Source organism: Pyxicephalus adspersus, chromosome 1 (genome assembly GCF_032062135.1).
Source record: "Pyxicephalus adspersus chromosome 1, UCB_Pads_2.0, whole genome shotgun sequence".
Lineage (NCBI taxonomy): Eukaryota > Metazoa > Chordata > Amphibia > Anura > Pyxicephalidae > Pyxicephalus > Pyxicephalus adspersus.
Genome location: NC_092858.1, coordinates 39582796 through 39606527, shown reverse-complemented (window position 1 = coordinate 39606527; position 23732 = coordinate 39582796). Strand labels below are relative to the sequence as shown.

General features: G+C 39.0%; 1 protein-coding gene across 2 annotated transcripts in view; it reads left to right on the top strand.

The window, feature by feature from the left end:
* ARHGEF25 (Rho guanine nucleotide exchange factor 25) overlaps window positions 1-23732 on the top strand; it is a 177490-nt gene that overhangs the window by 39349 nt on the left and 114409 nt on the right. The window contains exon 2 of one of the 2 annotated variants that reach the window (XM_072407295.1): window positions 1861-2101. In XM_072407295.1, coding sequence (XP_072263396.1) covers window positions 1861-2101 — 241 coding nt within the window. Of the gene's footprint in view, window positions 1-1860; window positions 2102-23260; window positions 23476-23732 lie in introns of those variants that run through there. The other variant, XM_072407305.1, reaches the window with a different exon arrangement.

The window sequence follows — 23732 nt, the reverse complement described above, 5'->3', positions numbered from 1 at the left end:
TTACTTTGGGACACAGAATATCTGTATGAGCAATAGGGAGCTGGTAACAGATTTTATTTTATGTTATGCCAGTCTACAATTTGTTTATAAAGGTTCTCATTTTCCCAGGTCTTTGTAAATCAAGTAGTAGTTAGTCACCTTCAACTGGACTTGCTCTTTGAATGTTGAAGAGAGCTTTTTTCACCTCTCTAAGCTGCTTCATCAGTTCTTCCCATAGAGAAAAATACCCCAGTGATGTTCTGATAACATAATCACATTTTTGGGGCCTGATTCATTAAAGCTCTCCAAGGCTGGAGAGAATACACTTTCACAAGTGAAGCTGGGTGATCAAGCAAACCTGGAATGGATTTCTTCAATGTCATTTGCTAGCAAATGCTTTGAATCCTGGACCAGATCCATCCCAGGTTTGTTGGATCACCCAGCTTCACTGGTGAAAGTGTATCTCCTCCAGCCTTGGAGAGCTTTATTAAATCGGGGCCTTGGTGTCAGGAAGTTTGCATGGGTGTTAAACCAGAACGTTTGGTAATTCCACTTCAAAACTAGGAGCATATAAGCACATAATGTATTATCTCTGCTGCTATTCATCTGCTAGTGATGAGAGGTTGTAAAGAGCATTGATGTGTAACAACCCACTGCACCAATTAGAAAGGACATGGGAATTACACTTGTAGTATATGCAAAGATAATTGTCATGTGCTCAATACACATGTAAAACAAAATGTGTATGGTGAAAGGCATTTCTGAATTAAAATTTTATTTCAACGTTTTTTCAAAGAAAAAAATAAAATGTGGACAAACAGTAGATTTGTTGCTTTGGGTTACAACCAATGTGGTGAACATGGAAAAACATAAAAAGGTGCATTGTGAATGGTACCCCTAAACAGCATGCCACAGCACACCACAATTCACAGATGTGGACCATCTGTTTGCTATGGTGCACTGCAGTAAAAATGGCTTAGTTTTATGTTTGTTTGGGTTATTTGTCAGCCCATTTAATGTTAATGGGTTGTCTAATGCAACACACAAATGATATACTTCAACTTTGTATGCATTACTAAGTGCACTCCAGTGAACATGTCAATACATGGCAGTACACCTGCCCTAAAAGAATAATAAAAAAGCATGAAAACAGGGATGCACAGATGTGAAACCAGCATGGGTGCTTTCACACAAAACATATTAACTGCAGTGGGATTTTACTAAGGGGACTGTTAAGATATAAACACCATCATGCATTACTTAGAAAAAATGTCTGCACCATCAGGTGTATTGATAACACATGTATCCAAAGTGATGTTTGATGTTCAGGCACCCATCATGGGGTACACAGTCAACATTGACTTTTCATTAAAAGCGCCATACTAATAAACTTAAAGGGCATGTTTACCCTGAGCACAACCTACAGTATGAAATACTTTCTTTTCTCCTGCTGGCTTCTTTTGAATATAGGTGAATATAAGTCATCTGTACTCTGCAATAAAGGGGTCATGGCATGCTTGCTGTGTGTCATGGGCAGGACTGTGCATTGGTTATTACTATAATGTGGACAAAGGTAAGTATTTCATAGGGCAGGAGTTTTTAAACTTGAACACATCCTTGATGTTCGCTACATGCCCCCAGTTTCTTGTCATTGCCCCCCTGTATGTATTATAGATTAGGTTCTGCTTGTGCCTGGAAAGTGCACACTGTTCCTACTGTCCTACCTGTCATTCCCCCCTCCTTCGTAAATCACCTGTAACATCATTCACCCCTTGGCCAAAACAAGCACATGTTTGCTACTATTAATTATTTAAAAGTAATGTAGTTCTAAAATGACTCTTTATTAACACTAAATATAAATATTTTGTTTTCACTACTTAGATTTCGGAAGCTTGCTCAGAGGATTCTGCTGCACCTGAACACAGCAGTAATGAAGAGAATGTGGAGGAGCCAGAAAACACAGATGTGGATGAAGAACACAGTGTGGAGTCATCAGACACAGCAGCCAGCCAGCTAACCCCTCCTGAAAACACATGCCCGGGAATTGGCAGGACCCGACGTCTCTCTGACTTTAGAGCATGGTTTGCAGAAAATTTTCGCCACTGCTCAGAATCAGAAGAAGGTAAACTACAAACTTTTCATTTACGAATACTTGTCGTTTCATTTAATGACTTGAAGCAGGTTATCACAAAAAAAAATTACTATGAAATGGCGAGGCCAAGCTTGATTTTAATAGGAAAAAACATTTGGAAATGACTTTATCTAACTATCTCCACAAATTACTGATTATTTTAAAAATATATTAAAATCTAGTTCAAATAAATCAATAAATACCTTCCCCTTCCCTTTGAATAGAAGACATCATAATTTGCCAGGCATAGCTGTACATAATTTGGGGACTACTTTGAAAACTCCTCTTGCATATGAAGAAAATTACCCCTTTTTTTGGCCTGACAGCAGGGTATCCCTAGCCCTGTATATTTATCGACCTACAGAAAGTCAATATTTGCATATGGGTATTCAAATGTTACATCATCAGTGGGTGAGGAATTGTCTAAAGGTGCCATCAAAATTATCTATGGAGAAGCGCCTTTAAATGGACAACATATATGACTAGTGCAGGTTTAGATGTAAATAACTTCACACATTTTTGATTCACTGTAATATTAGTTTGATTTGTGATGATTTTATTTTATTTTGGTAGTACTTGACTTTTCATACTTAACCAATAGGAATTTGATCCCAAGCCTTTTATTCTGTATTTATTTACTGTATAAATCAGCTGTTGGTGGTTTTTCAGTAACAGAAAAAAATCTTCTCAATAGACTGAATTCACTAAGCTAAAACAATGGCTGTTTTTCATAACAACTATTATTTCCAGTAATTATAGTCAATGAGAGAATTAATATAACACTCACAGGGCAATGTGAGTCTTAAAATAGGCCTAATGGCTGTCATGGTCAAGCTGATTTACTAAAGGAGTTGATACACTTTATTCAGCTCTTCAATCACGTGCAGATGCTTTTCACACTATTGGGTAAATTAAGTTAATATTCACCCACTTTTTTGAAACTGTCACCTGAAACCATCACTTACAATTGTTTCAAATTAATATTGAGCTTCTGTATAGACAAGTGGTCGGCAAACTTTTTGGACTACTAAGTTTTTTCCAACCGTGACTGCAAGCGAGCAGCCTCAGTCTTCCTCTCATCCGCGGTGTAGTCTCCATACGTGTGCGCGTGCTTGGCATCGAAATGCCTCTTGAGATTCGACCACTTGAAAGTGCTGTTGGTGTCGTTGCACACTAAACACAGGGCTTTGTTGCCGTGTTGGAGGAAGAATTACTCATCAGTCCATTCGGAGTTGAAGACACAACGTTCGAGGTCAACCTTCCGGAGACTGGTATTTACGTTGCTTCAGCTCTTTAGGCAAAGTAATTGGGGTTACTGTGCAGGAACTCGATGATATCGCAAGAACTCGCGATAACATGACAATTCAATTAGGCCGGATCGAACAATAAATAACTAGAGGGCGTTAGGCCGGACTGGAATACTGGCTAGGCCCTATCTGGCCTAAAGGCCGGAATTTGCCTACTTCTGGTATAGACCAATAAAGCTGCACAGCATCCTTCACTTTCTCTTTCTGGCATGTCTGTTTTTTGGAGTCCTCCCTGTCCTCCCTCTTATATGGTTTTTGTCTTTCTCTCCATTTTCTTCCTATTCTCACCAGCAGACTTCTATCTTTTTTGTCCCCCCTATTCATCCCATGCTTCAGAATTTCTTGTTTTAAAAAAACTCACAGAGGGATTATGTTGTCTGGTTTTAACTGTTCCCAATTTGCAGGGAGATTTCCAGGTTTTATTACTTTAGTAACTATTGTTACAATTGACTACTCCAAGGACCCCTTTCCTTCCTCAACATCAGCACTAAAATGTTATTGTTATTCCCACATACAACATACCAGCCAATATTGTGTTAAAAGACTCCACAAACAAAACGTGGAGGAGAATTTACTGTGTATTTGCATGTCTTTGTACACACACTGGTTTAAGATCCTGTACTCAATGCTGCTTGGAATAGAGATTCCAGTGATAAATAGCAGTAAAAAGTCTAATTCCTCAAAACATTCAAACTAATAAAGTAAAGAAGCTGCATTTATTTGTATTATGAATGCCGCTGTACAAACATCAATATATTTTAAAAAGTCATGCCATAAACCTGCGTCAAATCTTTTGATGGGTTTTGCCCCACCAAGGGTTTTGGTCATAAAGGTGCACCAACTTCTGGGATACAGACTTTATTTTTGTGTGCGGTTTATTCATTCTCCTAACTAAGCACAGCACTCTGGGTTTTGTTGATGTGCTTACTCTATAGTAAACCTTGTAGGAACAGAAGGAATTAAAGCAGCTTTATTTACTAGGACTGCAACATACGCAGTTCACATTAGTTAGAGAGGTTCAAAGATCGGTCTTGATTTAATAAATCTCTCCAAGGCTGAAGAGGAAATACTTTCATCAGTAAAGCTGGGTGATCCAGAAAACCTGTAATGGATTTTTTCAAAGTCATTTGATATTTGCTATGCAAATGTTTTGAATCTTGGACCAGATCCAATCTGGGGTTGCTAAATCACCCAGATTACTGATTAAAGCGTATACTCTCCAGGCCCATTGTTATTGTTTTGTGTGTGAATCTGTGTGCGAATGTGGGCCCCCAATCCAGTTTTACCACAATGATTCCTCATTGCTCTGTGTCATTTGTTGCAATAAATTAGCACCTTACTTTTTTCTTTTACATACCACATACCAAGCCTATGAATCGGCGGGATCCCAGCAGTTCTGGATGCAGTGTTAAATTAGAATGTCTGTTTGAATGTACCGTGCTGTGTCTTGGTTATTTTTGTAATTTTGTGGACTAGCCATGTTTCCTATTTGCTGTATGTCTGGTAATAGAACACCCAGTCTGCCTCCTGGTGGTAGAATGAATGGTATTATTCAAGTGAAGGGTCACAGACAGGATGCTATCTAAAATCAGTGTGGTTTGCACTGGCATGATCTATCTCACCAAATTTCCCGAAAATAAACTTGAGTTAAATAGGAAAAAATAAAAAAAAACTTTTATTTAACCAAATACACAAGGCCTGTTCATTTGTCTAACATTTCTGTCCTTCAAATGATCATAGCACACTGTGTAGCAGCTTTTACTCATAAAGTATAACTCCAGACAAAACACAGGTTTAACCTTTACCTACACTAATAATAAAATAAAGTATGGTTTGGATTGACTAACATTTCTCCGGGAAAGAATAGCATAATGCATTGATAGATCAGTAAGTTTATTATAGGCACACACAGGCACTTCCATAACTACAAATCTGTATGGGATAGCTAAGAGCTTGATGTATTATTTCTGCACTTGATAAGCAGACATCATCAGATGATGAGCATGTACTGAAATATTTCTGAAGGTATAAAGGGCAGTGCCCTAATATAGCTGGAACAGTGATAGCCATGCATACTTGCATGCTTATAAGTGCACTGAAAATAGTTTACTTGGCATTCTAAAATATTCATCCGGTAAAAATAATACAACATTGAGTTTTGTTGCACACTAGTGTAACAGCACTGCTTAATCATATTGATTTGAATATATAATATTAAACAAATGTTTGGTTTGACAAATAGTGAGCTGGGCATATTTCTTGTATTTATCAACAGCGTTGCCTGCTCAATGGATAGAATCTAGTTCTCTTCTGCAGTTTATAATACAACTTCATAAACACACACACTGCAGATTGAACAATAAGGGAGCATAATCACGATGTGGTCAGTACACAACTATGTGGCCCTCAGTCGCACATTGCTCCAATCGGCGTTGGGTCGATTAAAAGAATGGCTTTTCTAGATGAATGTTTTGTTGATTTGTTTTTCTCTACCATTGTCATATATCAAGAAGATAGCCTAATTATCTCATCTGCATGTTTTCACAAATTTACTATACATTTTATAATCTTCCATTAATACATCTTACATTTATTGTGTTGTTGTTTTTTTAACTGCTTATAGTTTTACTTTATATTTACCAGCAAAACAAATATTTTCAAGTGAATACAAGCGTTATTTGATAACTTAAATTCCTGAGAGCCATTGTTAAAATCTAGTAATGGAACTATGTATGTCTAGGAAATTCTCTGTATTCCTGACCTGAAAGCTAAACATTTGTCTAAACAAGGACAATGATACTTCATCAGATACCAAGCTGTTTACTGAGCTCTTTGAAAACAAAAAGCCTGGTAGACTTTGAAAAGCCATACTAGTTTTCAAGCAATCTTTAGGAACTCTTTTACTAGTGTGTTATTTATTTTTTCTTTTCTTAGAGGTATTCCAAAAGTTGAACAATGCTAAAAATGCGGTCCTCTATTTAGTGACATGTCATTAATAAGTAAAAGGCCTGGTGTTGACAATGTTGTACTTCCCTTAAAAACATAATATTCGTTTTTGTTTTTTCTTTTCCTCTTTTAAAATTCCAGTAATTCTTGCTCAGTGAATAAATGAAAATGTGAAGAGAGCATTGTGTGCTGTAATGGAGCCAGGTCTCATTTGTTCAGTTACTTTGGGGGCTTGTTTGGAATCATCTTTTGAGCAATTCAAAGCGGGCTGTGTTTGGCAGTACAGAACAGCTCACTCTTGCCCCCTATTCATTCTCTTAAGCCCTAAACATGTGCAATTATAGTTGTTGGAAGCGATCTTTCATGATCCTTTCCAACGACTAAGGACTGCATGATACATGAACGAGTGCTGTACATACAGCACCGTTCTGCTCCATGGACAAGGGGGAGGGGGGAGAACGACGGGGGACACCTCACTGCGCGCTCTCCTCCTTTGCCTTGCATTAGGATCGCTTGTCGTCCATCGTCCCTGGATCGGCCAGGCCGGTCGTTTGGACGATGGATGACGGGCGCTGTACACACGTCAGATTCTCGTCCGATATTGGCCCTGAGCCGATTATCGGGCGAGAACCATTGGACATGTAATCGTAGCTTAAGGGAATATGTGGGTGAGATGCCACATGTAGCATCTCACCTGTGGACATGGTTCACTGCAATCTCACCACCAGCCTAAACATAGCCTAAAGTATAGCCATAGCCTTGATGGACAACATGATGCTGCAGCTGATTCCTAAATACAGCGAGTGACAAGAAAGCCTTTTATAAGTTACAAGATGCCAGACTGACTGTCTATTTAAACATTTGGAATAATGTGAATCTGAAAACAAAAACTTATTTTAGTTTAGCCGTGTCGTCGGTCGTCCTCCTGGTTGGTCAAGTGATGATACCTTATGTCAGATTAATAAATTATACCTGCCTAGGCAAAGTATCTGGACTCAAGCTCTCCGACAGCTTTTTAAGCTCAGTTCATACCACAGCATTTATTGGGGCCGCATATACTGATAACACGATCTCTGCCTTGGAAAAAAATCTATATAGTTCTATATTACAGGATAGTATGAGACATTCATCCCTAATAAATTCTCTTCCTAGCTGGAACCTGACTTGTTCCAAAACATAATTATCAGACGTGGACTCTAATCCATGAATAACTAACAAACAGCACGGATCACGTGGGCCTTTCCACTAATATGCAGATGGCAATGAATCATTCTTTACACTGCAGTGACTCTACTGAGATAAATTGCTCGTCATTGTTGCCTTGATAGGCATGTGCTATTTTCTAAGCCCTCTCAAGACCGTAATACCATACTACCCATTTCAATAATTGTCAAATTACTGCTGGATAAATATTGTTTTGTTGCAGGTTGAAATACCTGTTAATGGACAAACATCATTTTCTCCTGTATATTGACACACATCCTGCAGACAGTACAATACAAACACAGAGCAATACACAAAGGTTCCATTGCTCATAACAGGCTGTTCCGGATGTCATGCTCAATGACTTGAATAGGATTTATATCTGCAGCAGCTGTGGTAAGGACTCTTGCACTGCAGTAAATTACCCCCAAATGTGTTGGTTGCAGTGCTGAAACTATTTTACTGGTGGTTCATTAGTTTGCTATTCATTTTAAGTGGAATTATCATTAAAATCCAAAATTCACCCAAACTAACAGGAAACATGTCAGCATTATAAAATCACATAATAATTTTCAATTTTAAAAAGTACCTCTTGTTTGATGATGATGATTAAAGTATTGCTCCTCTCAAGCTGTCAGCCTGGGCAACCAACCCAATCAACTAGTCATTATTGTGGAAAGTGTGTAATTTCCAATGAGCAGTGAGTTAAAGGGCAACTCCTTCTACATAGATAATCATGCATTGTATATAGTAGAAATAAGGTGTTTAGTACATTTACACTGATGCATTGTTAAGAGTGTTTGCAGCAAAATGTATCTATTTCATAAAATAACTAAAAACATTAAACCGTCTATAACTCCACTTGTCTATAAATTCAGTAAATCTGTGCAATACACACGTTTTCCCAGTTTTCCCATGTATCATCTCTTTAGAACAGAATCAAATTAATTCCACCTCATTCCTTTGCAAATGCTGACATAACCTGGTCTTGGGCTTGGATATTTGGTGAACTTGATTGGCCTAGACACAATGACACAACCCTTGCATATATACAGCGGAATTCACTTCCACCCAGGTATGCTAGGAATATTCATGCATGTGCAGATCAGTGTACATTCTACAAAAGATAACAAATAGACATATAAGTTTATTTTATTGCAGAAGAGACATAGCTGGACCCTTCTGCAATAAATAAATACAAAATTGCTGACTATTTTTAGTTCAGTTTTTAAGTTTAGTTCCGCTTTAAAAATTCTGCATAACACTTCTGATCCTATCGAAAATCCAGTTAACTGTTATGATCACATAGCTTTGTAAATGGGCCTCCATATGTCACTTTGCACAAAAAAACAAACAAAGGTCTTTTTTTCACATAACAGGTTTACTATGGATAGAAACAGCGCTCAGCAGACTCTCTTTACATATCATCTTGTATATACAGTGATTAGTATTCCTCTGATAGTATTGTTTGCATAATCGCAGATGAATTCAATAATCAGCAAAGTGTCTGAGGATCTAACCTGAATTTTTCATGTACAGTATGCTAGTACAGTACAGTCTCATTTCTACAGAAACAATTCTTGCTTTTACACCTGCTGATATCAATTTACACCAATTAACAGGCAGTAGCACCCACTAATTGCAGGGAAGGGCAGCGGCATGATGAAAAGGATGAAAAGTGTCTTTGTAATTGATATGGAAGGCTAACACTACCAGTGAGCCACCATCCCTGGTGCTTTCAAAGCTGCCATTCTTTTAACTGACATGTGCTACTAATTATCTCATGGGTGTGTTCTAGTTTAATGTAATACCACAAGTTTCCTTGTAGTAATATTCTGCTATGAGATATGGTACCGGCAAGGCTACAGAACACAGAGGAACGTGTCAGTGACCACTTGGGCAGCCTATTGTGCAAAGAGGAGGAGAGCACTTTAGCTGTTCTTCTTCTTAAGATCATGTTGTTAATATATACAAAGGGAAGCTATGTTTTGAATACTTTACTTGCCACTCTAAGCAGAGTTCACAGTAACAGGAATAATCTATAAACACCAGAGGAAAAATATCTGGGCTGCCTTTAACAACTAATCAAGTGCAGTTTTTCATTTTTTTAATCTGAAGATTGATAATCCCTCAATTCTGTTATCATGGGAAAAACAAGCAAATTCCCTGGCATAGACTATTAGTTGTGTTCTCAGCAAATCCTGTTCGTGTTAAAGGTGGGAGTGAATGAAATATAGATTTTATATATTAACTAGTTTTGGAGCATTTGAGGCTCACCATATACATTTTAAGTCTGTAAAAACTTCTTTTGATATAGCAAAAACTCTAGTGTCATGATCTGCATTACTAGCACATTGCATAGTTTTACCATGCACCGTAAATGATGCTTTCGTTGCATTGACAATCTCATTACAGTGATCTCTAATGTTCTTAAAAACATTGGTGTCATTAAAGTCAAATAGCAACAGTATATGCATTTTGTGTTCTAATGGTAAAATTCCTTCCTGTCGCTGTTTAAAATTGCATTCAATTAGTCGCCATAAATACCTTATATCTTTTGCAGAAAAGATCATATACTTATGGTCTGTAGCTACAATTCATGCTCTGCTCAGAATATCTTCTTTTGTAGTCACCCCATTGTGTTGTAAAGAGCTGAGACTACAATTGTAAACACCCCCTCTATGACACAAAATGTAAGGAATCATGGGACATGTAGTTTTCCAATAGGCAAATACTCTGATGCCCTCTAGTGTTTAGCCAGCAATAGTGAAATCTCTGGGCAGCCTTTAAACAGATTGATTGCATATAGTAATACTTTTTCAAAGTAAGAACACAGAATATATGATTGTTTGTTTGTTGCTCTTTTGTAAGATACCTTAAAATAGTAACTGTGACTTTAGACTTCTTCAAGTTAAAGCTACATGTACAGGCTTGATCATTGGTCTCCGACAAAAATCTCTGAATATTCTTTAGCGATCTGTCATGCCATAATCAACCAGTTGGAGTTGATTGCTCTCATTTTCTACAGGAGAGAACACAGCAGGGTGCCTCCTGCTCATCCTCTTCTCTCAATAGAATTGAACAGTTTGTGTGTACAGTGCTTGTTCATTGTAGTGCCACTGAAAACATTTCTCAAAATAAATAATCTCTAGTACTGTGGACAAAAGTCTTCTGGTGTGGGACGTTATATGAGTGCGTTGGAGGATGAAAACTGAGCATAAGTAGGATGTGCAGCAAACATACAAAAGTGTCTATACTAAGGACTGAGATTATTTTATAAAGCCTCCCCAGATAAATACCGTATTGAGACCATTAGATCCTGCAGTTGGTTAAGTCTTAGGGTACTGTAGATTATCCAGTCCATTAATACTATCCTCTTTGGGTGTACCATCAGTGTGATATTTCCCCCTTACATCGTGTAATGATGAATGAGCCCCCATGTGTACATATATGTGTGCGTACATTGATATTTTAATATATAACACACCGATAACATTTACATTTAGGTATACATAAAAATGTAATACAAATACCATAGGTTCTCTTTAGGATCTAAGATGGGCATCCAGTGTCAACATTCTTCAGTACATTCCAAGGATAAATAAGATAGATCGTTGTAAGGAAAGAATGTGTCTAAGTTCTTAAATGCACAGCCGTCTTTCTGACAAATAAACAGCAGCCGCATTATGTAAAACTAACATAAGAACAATGGTTAGAATTGAGTACTGACAGAGCAGTGAAATAATTACCATTGTAATTAATATCCATTACTTGTTTTGTTTCCCTATCCCTGTGACAGACTTCGGAGCATTTGCTTTGCCCAAAGCCAAAGGAAAGCAGATTACTGGCATTCTATTTTCCATTTACAAGTGTCTATGGAACCTGTATAATAAAATATAATTATTGATAATTAAAAAATGTTTTCCAATGCACTTAATGTTTTGCGGCACTGAATGAAATACAAAATTGTGCACAACAAGGGGAATTATACATTAAAAGAAAAATATTGTAGGACAAGCATATACTTCTCTTGCTGCTGAGAAACTGATGGACAGAGTTATACTGTGCTCCAAGGCAAAATGATGATTGCAGGGAGCCTTCTAAACATGCTGGGTTAGGTAGGTATGTCTTTGTGGTTTGGACACATCTCCAGACTTAGTCTAGGCATGCTGCTCTCTTCTTCGTCCAGCAACAAAATGGTTAAAGCTAAGTTTGCTAGAGCTGTTTGGAGGCAGAAATTTTGGCAAGAACTTGCATAGTTTCCAGCAAGGCCCATTATAAAAAGATTCTCTTCCTGCTGCTTTTTTTAACATTGGGTTAAGGTTTCGCAGTTGAAAATTGTACATTTTGTGGTTTGGAGTCTGCTGCTTCATTTCATTGGCTGTATTCCTGCATGAGAGTCATTAACAAGGCTTTTTATCTGTTACTTGTAAACTGTAGAGTGTTCTAACTCTGGATCTTGAATATAAATCTACTGAACCTTCTGGAAGAGTTGTAGAGATGCAACTGAACAACACCTAGCTGCCTGTCTAGAATCACCGTATTATACGTTCTTCTACACGCAGAGAGTAAAGGAAAAAAAAAAAACACAAGTGCAATCAATTGTTAAAGTATAACTGCAGTCAAAACATTTTATTTATTTTCATATATAATAGTCAAGTTTTTATTGCTGTCTGTATTTTTATAAGTGAGGTTTCCCAACAGTGAGGGGTAAATCCCAACTTTGACATCTGTCACTGATCCTTAATGTATGATTTTTCTGACATCATGACATTTTGCATTTCTGGTGACAATAAGTGAGGTTGGATCTTTCCACTAGTGACACGGACAATAAAATTCTGACAGACAACTGAACTATTCCCCAGTTAGTCCAAATATAGAAAACATTTTTTGTAAGGTGTTGCTTTATTAAAATTAATTTCTTACACAATTTGTGCATTTTTATCTGGGATCTTATGTAAGATGGTCTGGTTCATTCAAAGGAAATGGTACAGTTAAATTATTCCTGCTATATATATATATATATATATATATATATAAAATATTTCAACAACTTGGAATACTTAACCTATAATACATTATAAGCACATATAGACAAATAAACATTCTATTGTTTAATGGGTCAGGTCATATCTGACCAAAAACAGGAAATGAAATTAGAAAAAAAAACACAGATTTCAGATTGTGCACCATTTTTCGAAAAAAAAAAACCTCCCACACCTACTCAATCTTAAAATCACGAAAACTGTTACCAGTAGTGTTTGCAAGTTCCGTGCTTTACTTTCTGCTGCAGTTGAACAGTTTTTTGTTTGGTCCTTGTCATTAAATTGGAATGGAATAATTTGCAACCTGTGAGGACCCTGTGATCGAAACAGGTGGTAGCTAATAGGCATTGCCAGCATTACCAGGAAGACTGGACCCTCCTACACTAGGGACTGGGAGAAGAAGAAATAGGACCTAGTGTGCCACATGATAAGAGTTGTAGAAAAGTATTGAATTAAACAAAGAGAGAAAAATATTTTTTTCCGCAAAGTAGCTGTATTGTAATACATAGTATAAAGAGCATACAAAAACAAAAAGTAAATTATAATGTACATGTTCTGTCCCAAATCCACATTGCTTAATAGGATTAATAGGGACTGAATACTAAATAAATTTCTCCTAGCCACAGATAAATATTAAACATGAAATAGGTCTTAAATCCTGACGTGTTTTGCCATTGGGCTTCAAAGGTAACAAAGACTGTGGCAATGATGCCCACTTATGTTGAAGGTGATTAATGCAAGTAATAACTATTTGTAGTATTATAAACAGCCATAGTTTCCCATTTATTTTAGGATGGTTGGAGTTTGAATTTGGTGCTGGTCACTTAAGTTGGAGATGGCACCATACAGGTAGTGCAGCATACAAGGAATGATAACATAAAGGTATAGGATTTTTTAGGTGCAATAAAGTTAAAATGGGGTATGAAAAGAAGTTCTATTAGTCCTGGACAGCATTGTTGTAGATAAGTAGTTGAGGTTGTTAGTTTTTTTAAGGGTATAGGTATGAGGATGGAGATGCCTTCACAAACCTAAAAGATGATTTGTGTTCTTTTGCTGAACCGTACCAGCTCTATATAGGAATGAAGTTCTTTGTTTACCTTTACCCTTGCCCCACTCTTGTGTGATATTCAATCCTGTGCTGAGCAAGAAATAAGAACATAGACCACTTTTCTGTTAAGCAACTCTGACCTCAACTGAGAAGAGTCAGGTGATTTTAATAAGCTAATGGGAGCATGGCACTGAATATTTTACTGTTTTCTGAGATGGCTTTTGGTGTATGTTTGTACGAAACCATGTCAGAATAGTGCCCACAGCTGACTCTTTATTACATTGCGGAAATTTGCTGATCAAGCAGATCGCAAAAAGAACATAGCGTGCGTGGGTATCATAGGCCACACAAGGTAAAGTGTTTTAATTTTTCCATTTTATCCTTCTCATCTGCACATTCTCAGCTACAGTAGCTAATGTATAAGCTCTGATTTTCCTATGAACTGTGAAACCTGATATAGTATATCAATACCTCTCAGGCATTTCATGCATCTGGCCTTTTAGGTTGTACCTAGCCATGTAGAGAATATGTGGGAACCACCTGAGACATTGTATAAATGAACCACCTGAGACATTGTATAAATGAACCACCTGGGACATTGTATAAAAAAACAGAAGTATACTTGAGTGCAATTCAAGAGGCTCATAGGAGATTGAGGCATTCATGCTCCTCATTGTCCTTGCAGCTGGTCTGTTTCTTGTTTCCTAATATGTAGTTTAGGGTTTGAGCATGTCATGAACCAGCATATAGTACATGTAGGATCTATGTATATGTATGCTTCCAGTCAGACAAAAGCCTTTAAATTACTCAGGAAAACAAAAAAAAGCATCATTAGAAAGTTGTGATCTGAATGGTCAATGGTCCCAGTTCCATCTTACATGGGGTTATAGGGCTATTTAAGAGGTTAACTTCTAAGTTGAATTTTTTTTTCTCCGAAACATTTTCTGTGTTGGATAATTGATGTAATTAATCTGTGATTGTTTCATTTTCTCCATAGAAACTGCAACAGTTTCTTTATTATGTATGTGCTGCACCTGACATCAGCTGAGATGCAGTATGATGATCTAATCAGGACGGGCAGATTGCTCACTGCTCATTGAGATCAGCCGCAGGTGGTTAATAAAACCACAAATTTGTCAACTAGCCCAACTCAATATGTAAATTGACAAACCCACCCAATCATAAATTACCCTTGTCTTGCCAAACCTCCAGATCATTAAGAAGACAAAAGGGAGCAAAAAATGTACAAATAGCTTCAATGGTGGTTAACATGCAAAAGGGTTTCTAAATAAATATATATAAACTATACAATAAATGTTTGCTTGGGAATGGCCATTGTTCTAGACCAGGGGTACCCAACAGGTGGATCACGATCTACTGGTAGATTGCAAAGGCAACGGGAGTAGATCGCAGAGCCCTGCCTTTCAAAATAAAGGAGTTAATAAGTCCAAGTTTTTATTGTTGGTAGATCATTTTGACTTGTCATTTTAAAAGTAGCTCGCAAACCAAAAAAAGTGTGGGCACCCCTGTTCTAGATGGACACCTGCTCAATAATGTTTTTTGATATTTGCATAATTGCTTGAATCAAGTCTGGGTATACACGTCCAATGGTTCTCGTCCGATTATCAGCGCAGGGCCGATATCGGACGAAAACAGTTCATGCATTGTGCAGTCGTTGGAAAGGATTGTGAAAGATTCTTTCCAATGACAATTTTTGCACGTGTGTACATAGCCTAAGGATTCCTCCCATACGCCATGATTTGCTTGGATTGAAAAGAAAAGCACAGAGACAAAAGAGACATCAATGGGTTAGGAACAAAAACTGAAACATTAGGCCTGATTTATTAAAGCTCTCCAAGGCTGGAGAGGATACACTTTCACCAGTGAACCTGGATGATCCAGCAAATCTGGAATGGATTTTTTCAAAGTCGTTTGCTAGCAAATGTTTTGAATTCTAGACCAGATCATTTCCAAGTTTGCTGGATCACCCAGCTTTATTTATGAAAGTGTATCCTCTCCAGCCTTGGAAAGCTTTCATAACTCAGGCCCATTGTATTTATTAAATTCACGAGCAAGGAGGGAAAGGGAGAATAAGCTGATTAAACTTGTAGGCCAATTCAAAACAATAAAAAAACATATTCAGTACATCTGTGAACTTCATGCACATTAACCTAGGTTTTATCCTTTGAAAGTTCCTGCAAGTACAAAAAGATATATGTTAATCTGAAATGCAATCAGTTCCTAAATTCCTGTTGTGTACTAACAACACAGTACCTTTTTTGGACTGAAACTGAAAGAAATGGTGTCAGCCCTGCCCAAAGCTGCAGAATTCCTCCATGCCTTCTCATTCTCACAACATAAAAATTAAAAGTTTTGTAGTCCAGCCTGAGAACTGGAAGGCTTAACTAGACTTGAGATAACATAGAAGTGAACAAGACGTGATTGACATGTATTGTTTACTAAATATTTAGCAAAATGCTTGCAATGTTATGTTTAACATGTTAAGCAGACCAAAAGGGAACAAATTAGAAAGGTTTATTGATAGTGGTTAGATATCACGCATCTGTGGCTTAAAATTTTTGATGTTCTGTCTGTTACAAACAAGTAAACGATACAAAAGCTGCTTTTTCTGATTTTGGTGACAAAAAAAACACAAACTCATGAGGAAACACTGTGAATTATTTGTTTAACTTCTCCAATTATCAACTAAAATGTTACAACTGGTTATTATCTCTGGTTAAAAATGTTTATTGTTCCAGGGTACCCCCTATTTTTTCCCTTTACTTAGTCTTCTATGCCTGTGTGACTTTATCATAAACCACCGATGTCTTCTTCCAATCCCTTATTATGTTTGATTGGCAGCATGCAGATTTTCTTAGTAATTGTTTGGCACGAGATGTTTCTAAAACCTTCACTCTCCTTCTGGAGCATTATCTGCTAATTAGAAATGCTGCAAACTTCTTAATTAATTAATAATAGTGATAACTTTACATCATTTCCTTGTCAGCTTGGCTTATACTTTTCTACCACCCATCCATTTCATATTATAAAATATTAATAATTCAATTTCTCTGCTTCAGTAGCAGTGTTAGCTGTGATATTAAATTAGATTGACATATTCCAGCACAACAAGGGTTATTTACTAAAATGTAAAATGTGACCATTCGCGCATGCATGCAGCCATCTATATCTGAGGCCTGAAAAGCCTATGCACATGAATTTGCCAAGAAGAGTCCATACATAATAGTTGTGTCCCTGGGATGGAAAAGGTTAAAACATCAAAGGCATTTTTTTTTATTTTTAAAGGTTCAGTCCACTCAAAGTTTTTGGTAGATTTTACCTTATAACTGAAATACCAAAAATGGTGGACTTATCCCTTAAGGTCTATTCACACCACTGCATTTCTGTAGCAAGTATTTGAATGACACCCCGCCTTCACTTCACATCTACAGCAAACCACAATGGTACCATGTATTGCTGGGCATGATGATACGAAAAACACAACAGGTAGAATTTTGGTCTATGGTGGGGAACTGAGCTGCCTTAATGCAATGCACTTTAATGTACATAATTTATAAAAAGTGCACTGCAAAAAGACCTGAAGTACACCGGCTTTCGATGGCCATAGGCTTGAGATAGCTGTTGCTCAATTAGGCTAATTTCAGGCAGTGTGCCTTTTGTCCACAGGCTTTAGTTTAGTATGCCAGACACCCATCGATATCTGATCTTGGAAAGGAAATAGCTATCTGGATAATTTTAGCTGATATTTTCCCCAACATAAAGGGGGAAGGGGGTCTGGCTGGGACCAACCTTCTGCCTTTTCAAGAGTACTTGGGGTGATCTGAATGTGCATATTTATGTGACAGTCAATAAACAAAACTGAGTGGATATAATACTATATATGCACATGTACCCATCTATTCCATGCAGATTATAAGAAATTCTAGTTAAAAAAAGCATTTCCAAACAGTAGCTCTTTCCTCTGCCTACTTATAAAAACTTTGCCATTTCATTCTTGATTTGGAGTGCAGTGCTTCAATATTTCCGCTTATGCCACAATCTGTATGGAATTTTTATGGTACTTCCATGTGTGTGTGGTTTTCCTCCAGGTTATCCAATTTCTTTTTGCAATCCAAAATCATACTGGTATGTTAACTGGCCTCCTTCAATAATAGCCCTGTGGTGTATGTGTGTATGACTGTGGTATGGACACTGGATTGTTTCATACAAAGGCAGAAAGTAATGATCCAGTGTTTTCTGTAAGTACTGCATAATATGTTTAAATGATAGAAATGGTGAATAATTAAAACAGTTCTATCAGTGACCACTTACTGTTATGGTTTTACTAAAGAAAGCATGACTACAGTGCTTCAGTACTTTCCTGGTGTGGTTATAGCCCCAGCTTCTGATCTCTGTATGCCACCTGTACAAGTGCTATACCCTATCCAGCCCATGTATCTAGTAAATAGTGATAGTATTGTTTTTTTTTTATATATATATATATATTTGTGGTGCTAAGTGAATGTTTTGATATAAATAAGGCCTCAGAATGTAATTTTTGGGGATCAAAGCAGTTTATAACAGCTTTGCATTTACTAGCAAATGGCAACATAAATCTTCTACACATTTGCGTTTGATACGTTTTAGTAAAGTCAGAAACAAAATGATAATACTTGTGTCTACAAATTATACACTGTTCAGAATGTCTGCATTTGTAGCCACCCTATTGTCCTATAGAGAAGAGAGAGCTGGGACTACAAGTGTAAACACCACATCCATAATACACAATGCAAGGAATCATGGTGCATGTAGTTTTTTTTATATATATGCAAAGCAGCCACTCTGCTGCATTCTAGTGTTCAGCCCTCCTCTTGTCCTATCTCTCTCATGGGGCTCTATACAAAATCTCTGTGCTTCATTTCTAAGGTTTGTTCAGGTGTCATTACAACAATATTTGTTGGGTTTTTAATTGGAAGGTAAATGCCATGAGAGAAATAATAATTCTCCAAGGTTAGCAGTAACCAGAATCTAAAGCTACCTACAGATGGTAGATTTTTGTTAGACCCATTGCATCCCACACATAGGAAACAGCAGTGGTCATTGGTGATGTCGGAGGCACAGCTGAATGGACACTAGATAGAGTGATCAGTGCTGTTTGTACAGTGCTCATTTGTTCCTGCTGTCACTGGGAGCTAATGATCATTACAATTATTGCACTCGCACCCCAGGTTTACCCAGCCCGATTCCTACTAAAAATAAAATATCACTTCTGAGTGAACTGACCAATCATGAAAACAGATTAAGGAATTTACTTAGGAATTTTAGTGCATATGTTGTGGAAAATGTGGATTCACTTTTGGAAAAAAAAATACTGTATGTTAATAAAAGGACTAATGAGGGAAAAAAAAACCATAGTAATGATTCTGCTTGGAATGTACAAAACACAGAGCTATATAAACATGGAACATTCCTTTCATACATAAGATACAATTTAGCTAAAAACAAATAAATAGGAGAAAAAAAAGCAATAGACTGCTTGTAAACAAAACAAGCATGGAGCCACCACTGGTAATGTAGCTGTGACTAGCATTGCAAATACTGCACGCCTGCCATAAACCGATGTGATGAATGCTGTGTAGGCCCTTTTTAGTGATGAAGCGGTCACATGCTATTTATACTATTTCCTAACTTTCCGATCCTTGTGTACAGCTAGAAGATTCCAGGCCTACTGTAGGAGGAACAGATGTCTGTTAAAGCACTGGGACTGTGAGGATTACTAAAGCAAATGTATATGGCATTGGGTATAAATCATGCAGGGATTGCTTATGGCATCTGAAAGCATCTTCAAGGATCTGACAAGGCAGGATCAATATCACAAGAGCTGGAAGTGAGAAGGGTTAAAACCTCTCTCTGGTTGTTTATTACTGCATGCAAAATTGTCTTCTATTGTTTTTGTCTTGTTGATCACTGGACTGGAAATTTTAGGGATCTTTCTACTGGGGATGTAGAAGACAATACCTGAGGGACAAGGTCACCAGGGAGTCCCTGTGCAAGAAGAAAAAAGACATAGGCTATGTTCAGATGGCTGGTGAAGTTGTGGCGTGGGTAGTGGTACCTTACACATGAGAACCAGGCCCGTGGGTGAGACGCTACATACAGCATCTCACTGTCTCCCATCAGGAATTAATGCTAATGAGCAGTTCTGTAATGCCCACTGTCAAAGATAGAATTACTACTTCCTTACCAACCAGCGCAGAGGTTGGGGTGGCCAAGCAGATGACAGGGTTCAACTTCTGGAAGCTACCCATGAACAGGGGTGTAGTGGTGCGGGCACAGGTGGGAACGCCGTGTCCTCACTTTTTTCAGGAGTGGACACACATGCCCACTCTTATTTTGCAAAGAATTCTTTGGTGGTCCGTGGCAATGGCCGGCCTGCCCCCGCGGGGACCATGTCTCCTGTACGGAATTGCAGGCTCAGGCCAGTGGGTGGGTTGCCTCTCTGAACACAACAAGAGTGGGTTCTGGTTTCTTGACATCACAATGGGGGAAGTTTCTTCTTCTTTGAGTGACACATAGGCAGGAGTGTAGTGGGGCAGGCACGTTTACATAACAATGATGTGCATGCGTGCCTCTCTTCTTTTTTTACGACTACACCCCTGCCCATGAACACCTATTCCCACCAACCATCTGAACTTAGCCTTATTGAGGCTGATTTACTATTGTCATTGTGATGGTTCCCATAAAAAAATGATTTCAGTATATTTTTCAATTGTCCAGTCCTACTAGAAATACCCTTTATGAGGTTTGCAAGTGCTAGAAAGAAGCACGTGCATTGCCCTGCAGTTTTCACTTGTGTTAGCAATGAGGAGAAATCAATTACCAACATGGTCAATATGTTTTTTTAGAAAAACTAAATCATTGCATGCTAAACTTTTGTATGCAGCTCAACTTAAAAGATACTTTATATGACTCTGGAACCCATGTGTGAAGGTTGGGTGAGGTAGTGCTGATCAGCATCCATAGTAATGCAAAATGGACCCCTGGTGTGTATGAAATTATTTTTATTATCACCATTACATGTGTTACAGTGAGATTGTTCTGGGAGTCTTCTTTGAAAGTAATTTGTTATACAGCATAATTCTCCTTGCTGTAATGGCACTAACATATGGCACATTCTGTAAACTCTGTACTGTAGGTCCATCAGAAATGAAGCCAATGCGTTTTACTATTGCATGACCTTTTCTGGCTATGCACCATCCACTGGCTATGCACAAATTAGTTGAATCTGATGAACCTCCCTTTCTTTATAACCTGGGATAAAGGCAGAACACCAGTAAAAAATACACAATGGACTGAAATATTATTGCTTACACATACTCTGTAAAATTTGTAAATGTCAAACATACAGCTACACAGTGAAAAGGAGATTTCTGCACCTACTTTATAATGTATGAGTCTTATAAATAGAAAACAAAACTTATTTTACCTCCCTTACTAAACCAAATGCTCCAACATTTGTGTTTCCCTTGCTTCCCTCCCAGACACTGCAGCTCACAATGGGGGGTTTCAGCTACAAAAACAGTGCTGTCAGTCCAGAAAGCAGTGGCCAGGGCTTGGTGTGGCCAGGGACTGATTGGCAAGCTACAGGTGGCAATGCTGATAGCCAAACCTTCTGCAACATTTTTTATCCCACTGTAGTGCCACATTGGAGTGACAACTGGTCACTGACTTTTCTGTCAGCATTAGCAGACATTTGTGGGTATTTGTAGGAGATAAAAATACAGCTGTACATGCAGATGTACATATAACGCAGTGCTGTATATAATGTATAAATATATATATAAGGGCTAACCGGGGCTATTTTATATGCGTACACTGAACTATGCAAGTGCAATTCTGCACTACAAACTAATTCTTGGGAATGTGGGGAATAACATCATCCGCAACTAGCTGATCGAGAGGCTGAAGATTCCAAACTTGCTAGGAGATTCTGTTTGTTTAGGCCCCTTTCGTACTTGCAGTAAAAAAAACTGCACCGTTGGATGCTCCAAGGCGCACAGCAAACTGCTGCATGTAGGGAGCAGCAGACTATGCTGCAGGTAAATGTGTTTGTATTCAGCTGCGTTTTTTTCTTCCAGAGAAAAGGAAACTATGCGACTTGTCCATGTCACTATGCGCCACAAAGTGTTTCCCAACTGCTCCTATTCACTGTGGAAGAATACTGCGGTCAACCATGGGGCAAAAATGGCCCCTAAAGAGGAACTAAACTGAAAACTGGCAGTCCGATCCATCTAGAGGTGTCTTGCAATGGGTCTCGCGTTGTCCCGACATTTGTCCCTGAGCCGGCACCACTGTCTACTCCTTTTTTTCCTGGTTCTTTATCCTACATCACCCGATTTCATGCCTGGGTTGGGTGACGTAGGATGAAGAACCAGGAAAAATCTGATTGGGTCACTGCGCATGTGTGAGATGGGCAAGTTTTTCTGTGCGTGAAAAGGCTCCTTCTGCGCATGCCCGAGATGCAGGCATGCGGAGAAGGAGCACCCAAGAGCCTCCTGGGATGCGTGATGTTGAATTGCCGGGAGTTCCCATTCATTCTCCATCGCCTAGGTGGTTGAGAATGGGGGGGCGGAGCTTCACCCCCCCCCCTATTTTTTTTACAGGGTGTTGCACTTAAAAAAAACAACAACATTTTTACCCTACTTGGAAGAGTTGTCTACCCTTTTATGTAAAGTGAAATGTCTGAGTTTAGGTACGCTTTAAGTTTCAGTGGTGCAGTAGCCTTACAGCCCCTGACTACCAAAATCCAGCCAATCAAACCAGCTAAAAGATGGACACATTGCAGGGATTGCTTTGCTAGGTAAGTAGCCATAATGTGCAAATATAGGAATACTCCTGGGGAGTTTTTATTTTCCATGAAAGGTTTATTTGTGCTTTATTATCTGCCTGAGGAAGAGAGGGCTCATAAATGACATTATGTGGGCGCTGTATTGGGGTGACCCGTCAGGGCTGTATGGGGGTGACCCCTGTCATGGCTGTATCGGGGTGACCCCTGTCAGGGGTGTATTGGGGTGACCCCTCAGGACTGTATTGGGGTGACCCGTCAGGGCTGTACTAGGGTGACCCCTGTCAGGACTGTATTGGGGCGACCCCTGTCAGGGCGACCCCTGTCATGGCCGTATCGGGGTGACCCCTGTCATGGTTGTATCGGGGTGACCCCTGTCATGGTTGTATCGGGGTGACCCCTGTCATGGTTGTATCGGGGTGACCCCTGTCAGAACTGTATCGGGGTGACCCGTCAGGGCTGTATCGAGGTAACCCGTCAGGGCTGTGTCGGGGTGACCCCTGTCATGGCTGTATTGGGGTGACCCCTGTCATGGCTGTTTTGGGGTGACCCCTGTCATGGATGTATTGGGGTGTCCCCTGCCAGCCCCTGCCTGCACCGGGCAGCCCCGTGTCTCTGATGGACCGGGTAAAGTTGGGTTGCTGTGACAGGAGTGATGGAGGGGGAAGAGACATTTTGTGGAAGAGCCACACTGACTCCTCCTTGTGACAGAGGCTCGGAGCACACAGCTGGCTTGTCTCAGTCTCCCCGCTCCTCCCCGGTGTCCTCCCCTCCCCACTCCTCTGGTGCTGTATGCTGTGTGCTGGAGGGCACGGTGGGGGAACCTCATCACTGGCATGCTTAGGACCGGGCTGGGCATCGCCATGCCTGGGGAGCAATGAGAGGGGGCAAACCACGCCACGGCTGTGCTTGCCAAAACCTCTTCCGCAAAGTCCTGTCTCAGTGCAGCTGCTGCTACGCCCGGGTGAGAGGTTAGTCCAAGCTTCTGTACATATATGTCACCCATCTACCCTGCACCCCAACTTTACTCCTTATTTCCCTCCATGATGGCTTCATAGCACATTCCTGTCTGTGTGATTTCCATACAAGTATGCAGTCATAAATAGATCATGGAATACTTTCCTATCATAGCATAGTTGTGATGTGTATGGTGTACAATAGTGATGTGTACAATAGTGATGTGTGTGGTGTACAATAGTGATGTGTGTGGTGTACAATAGTGATGTGT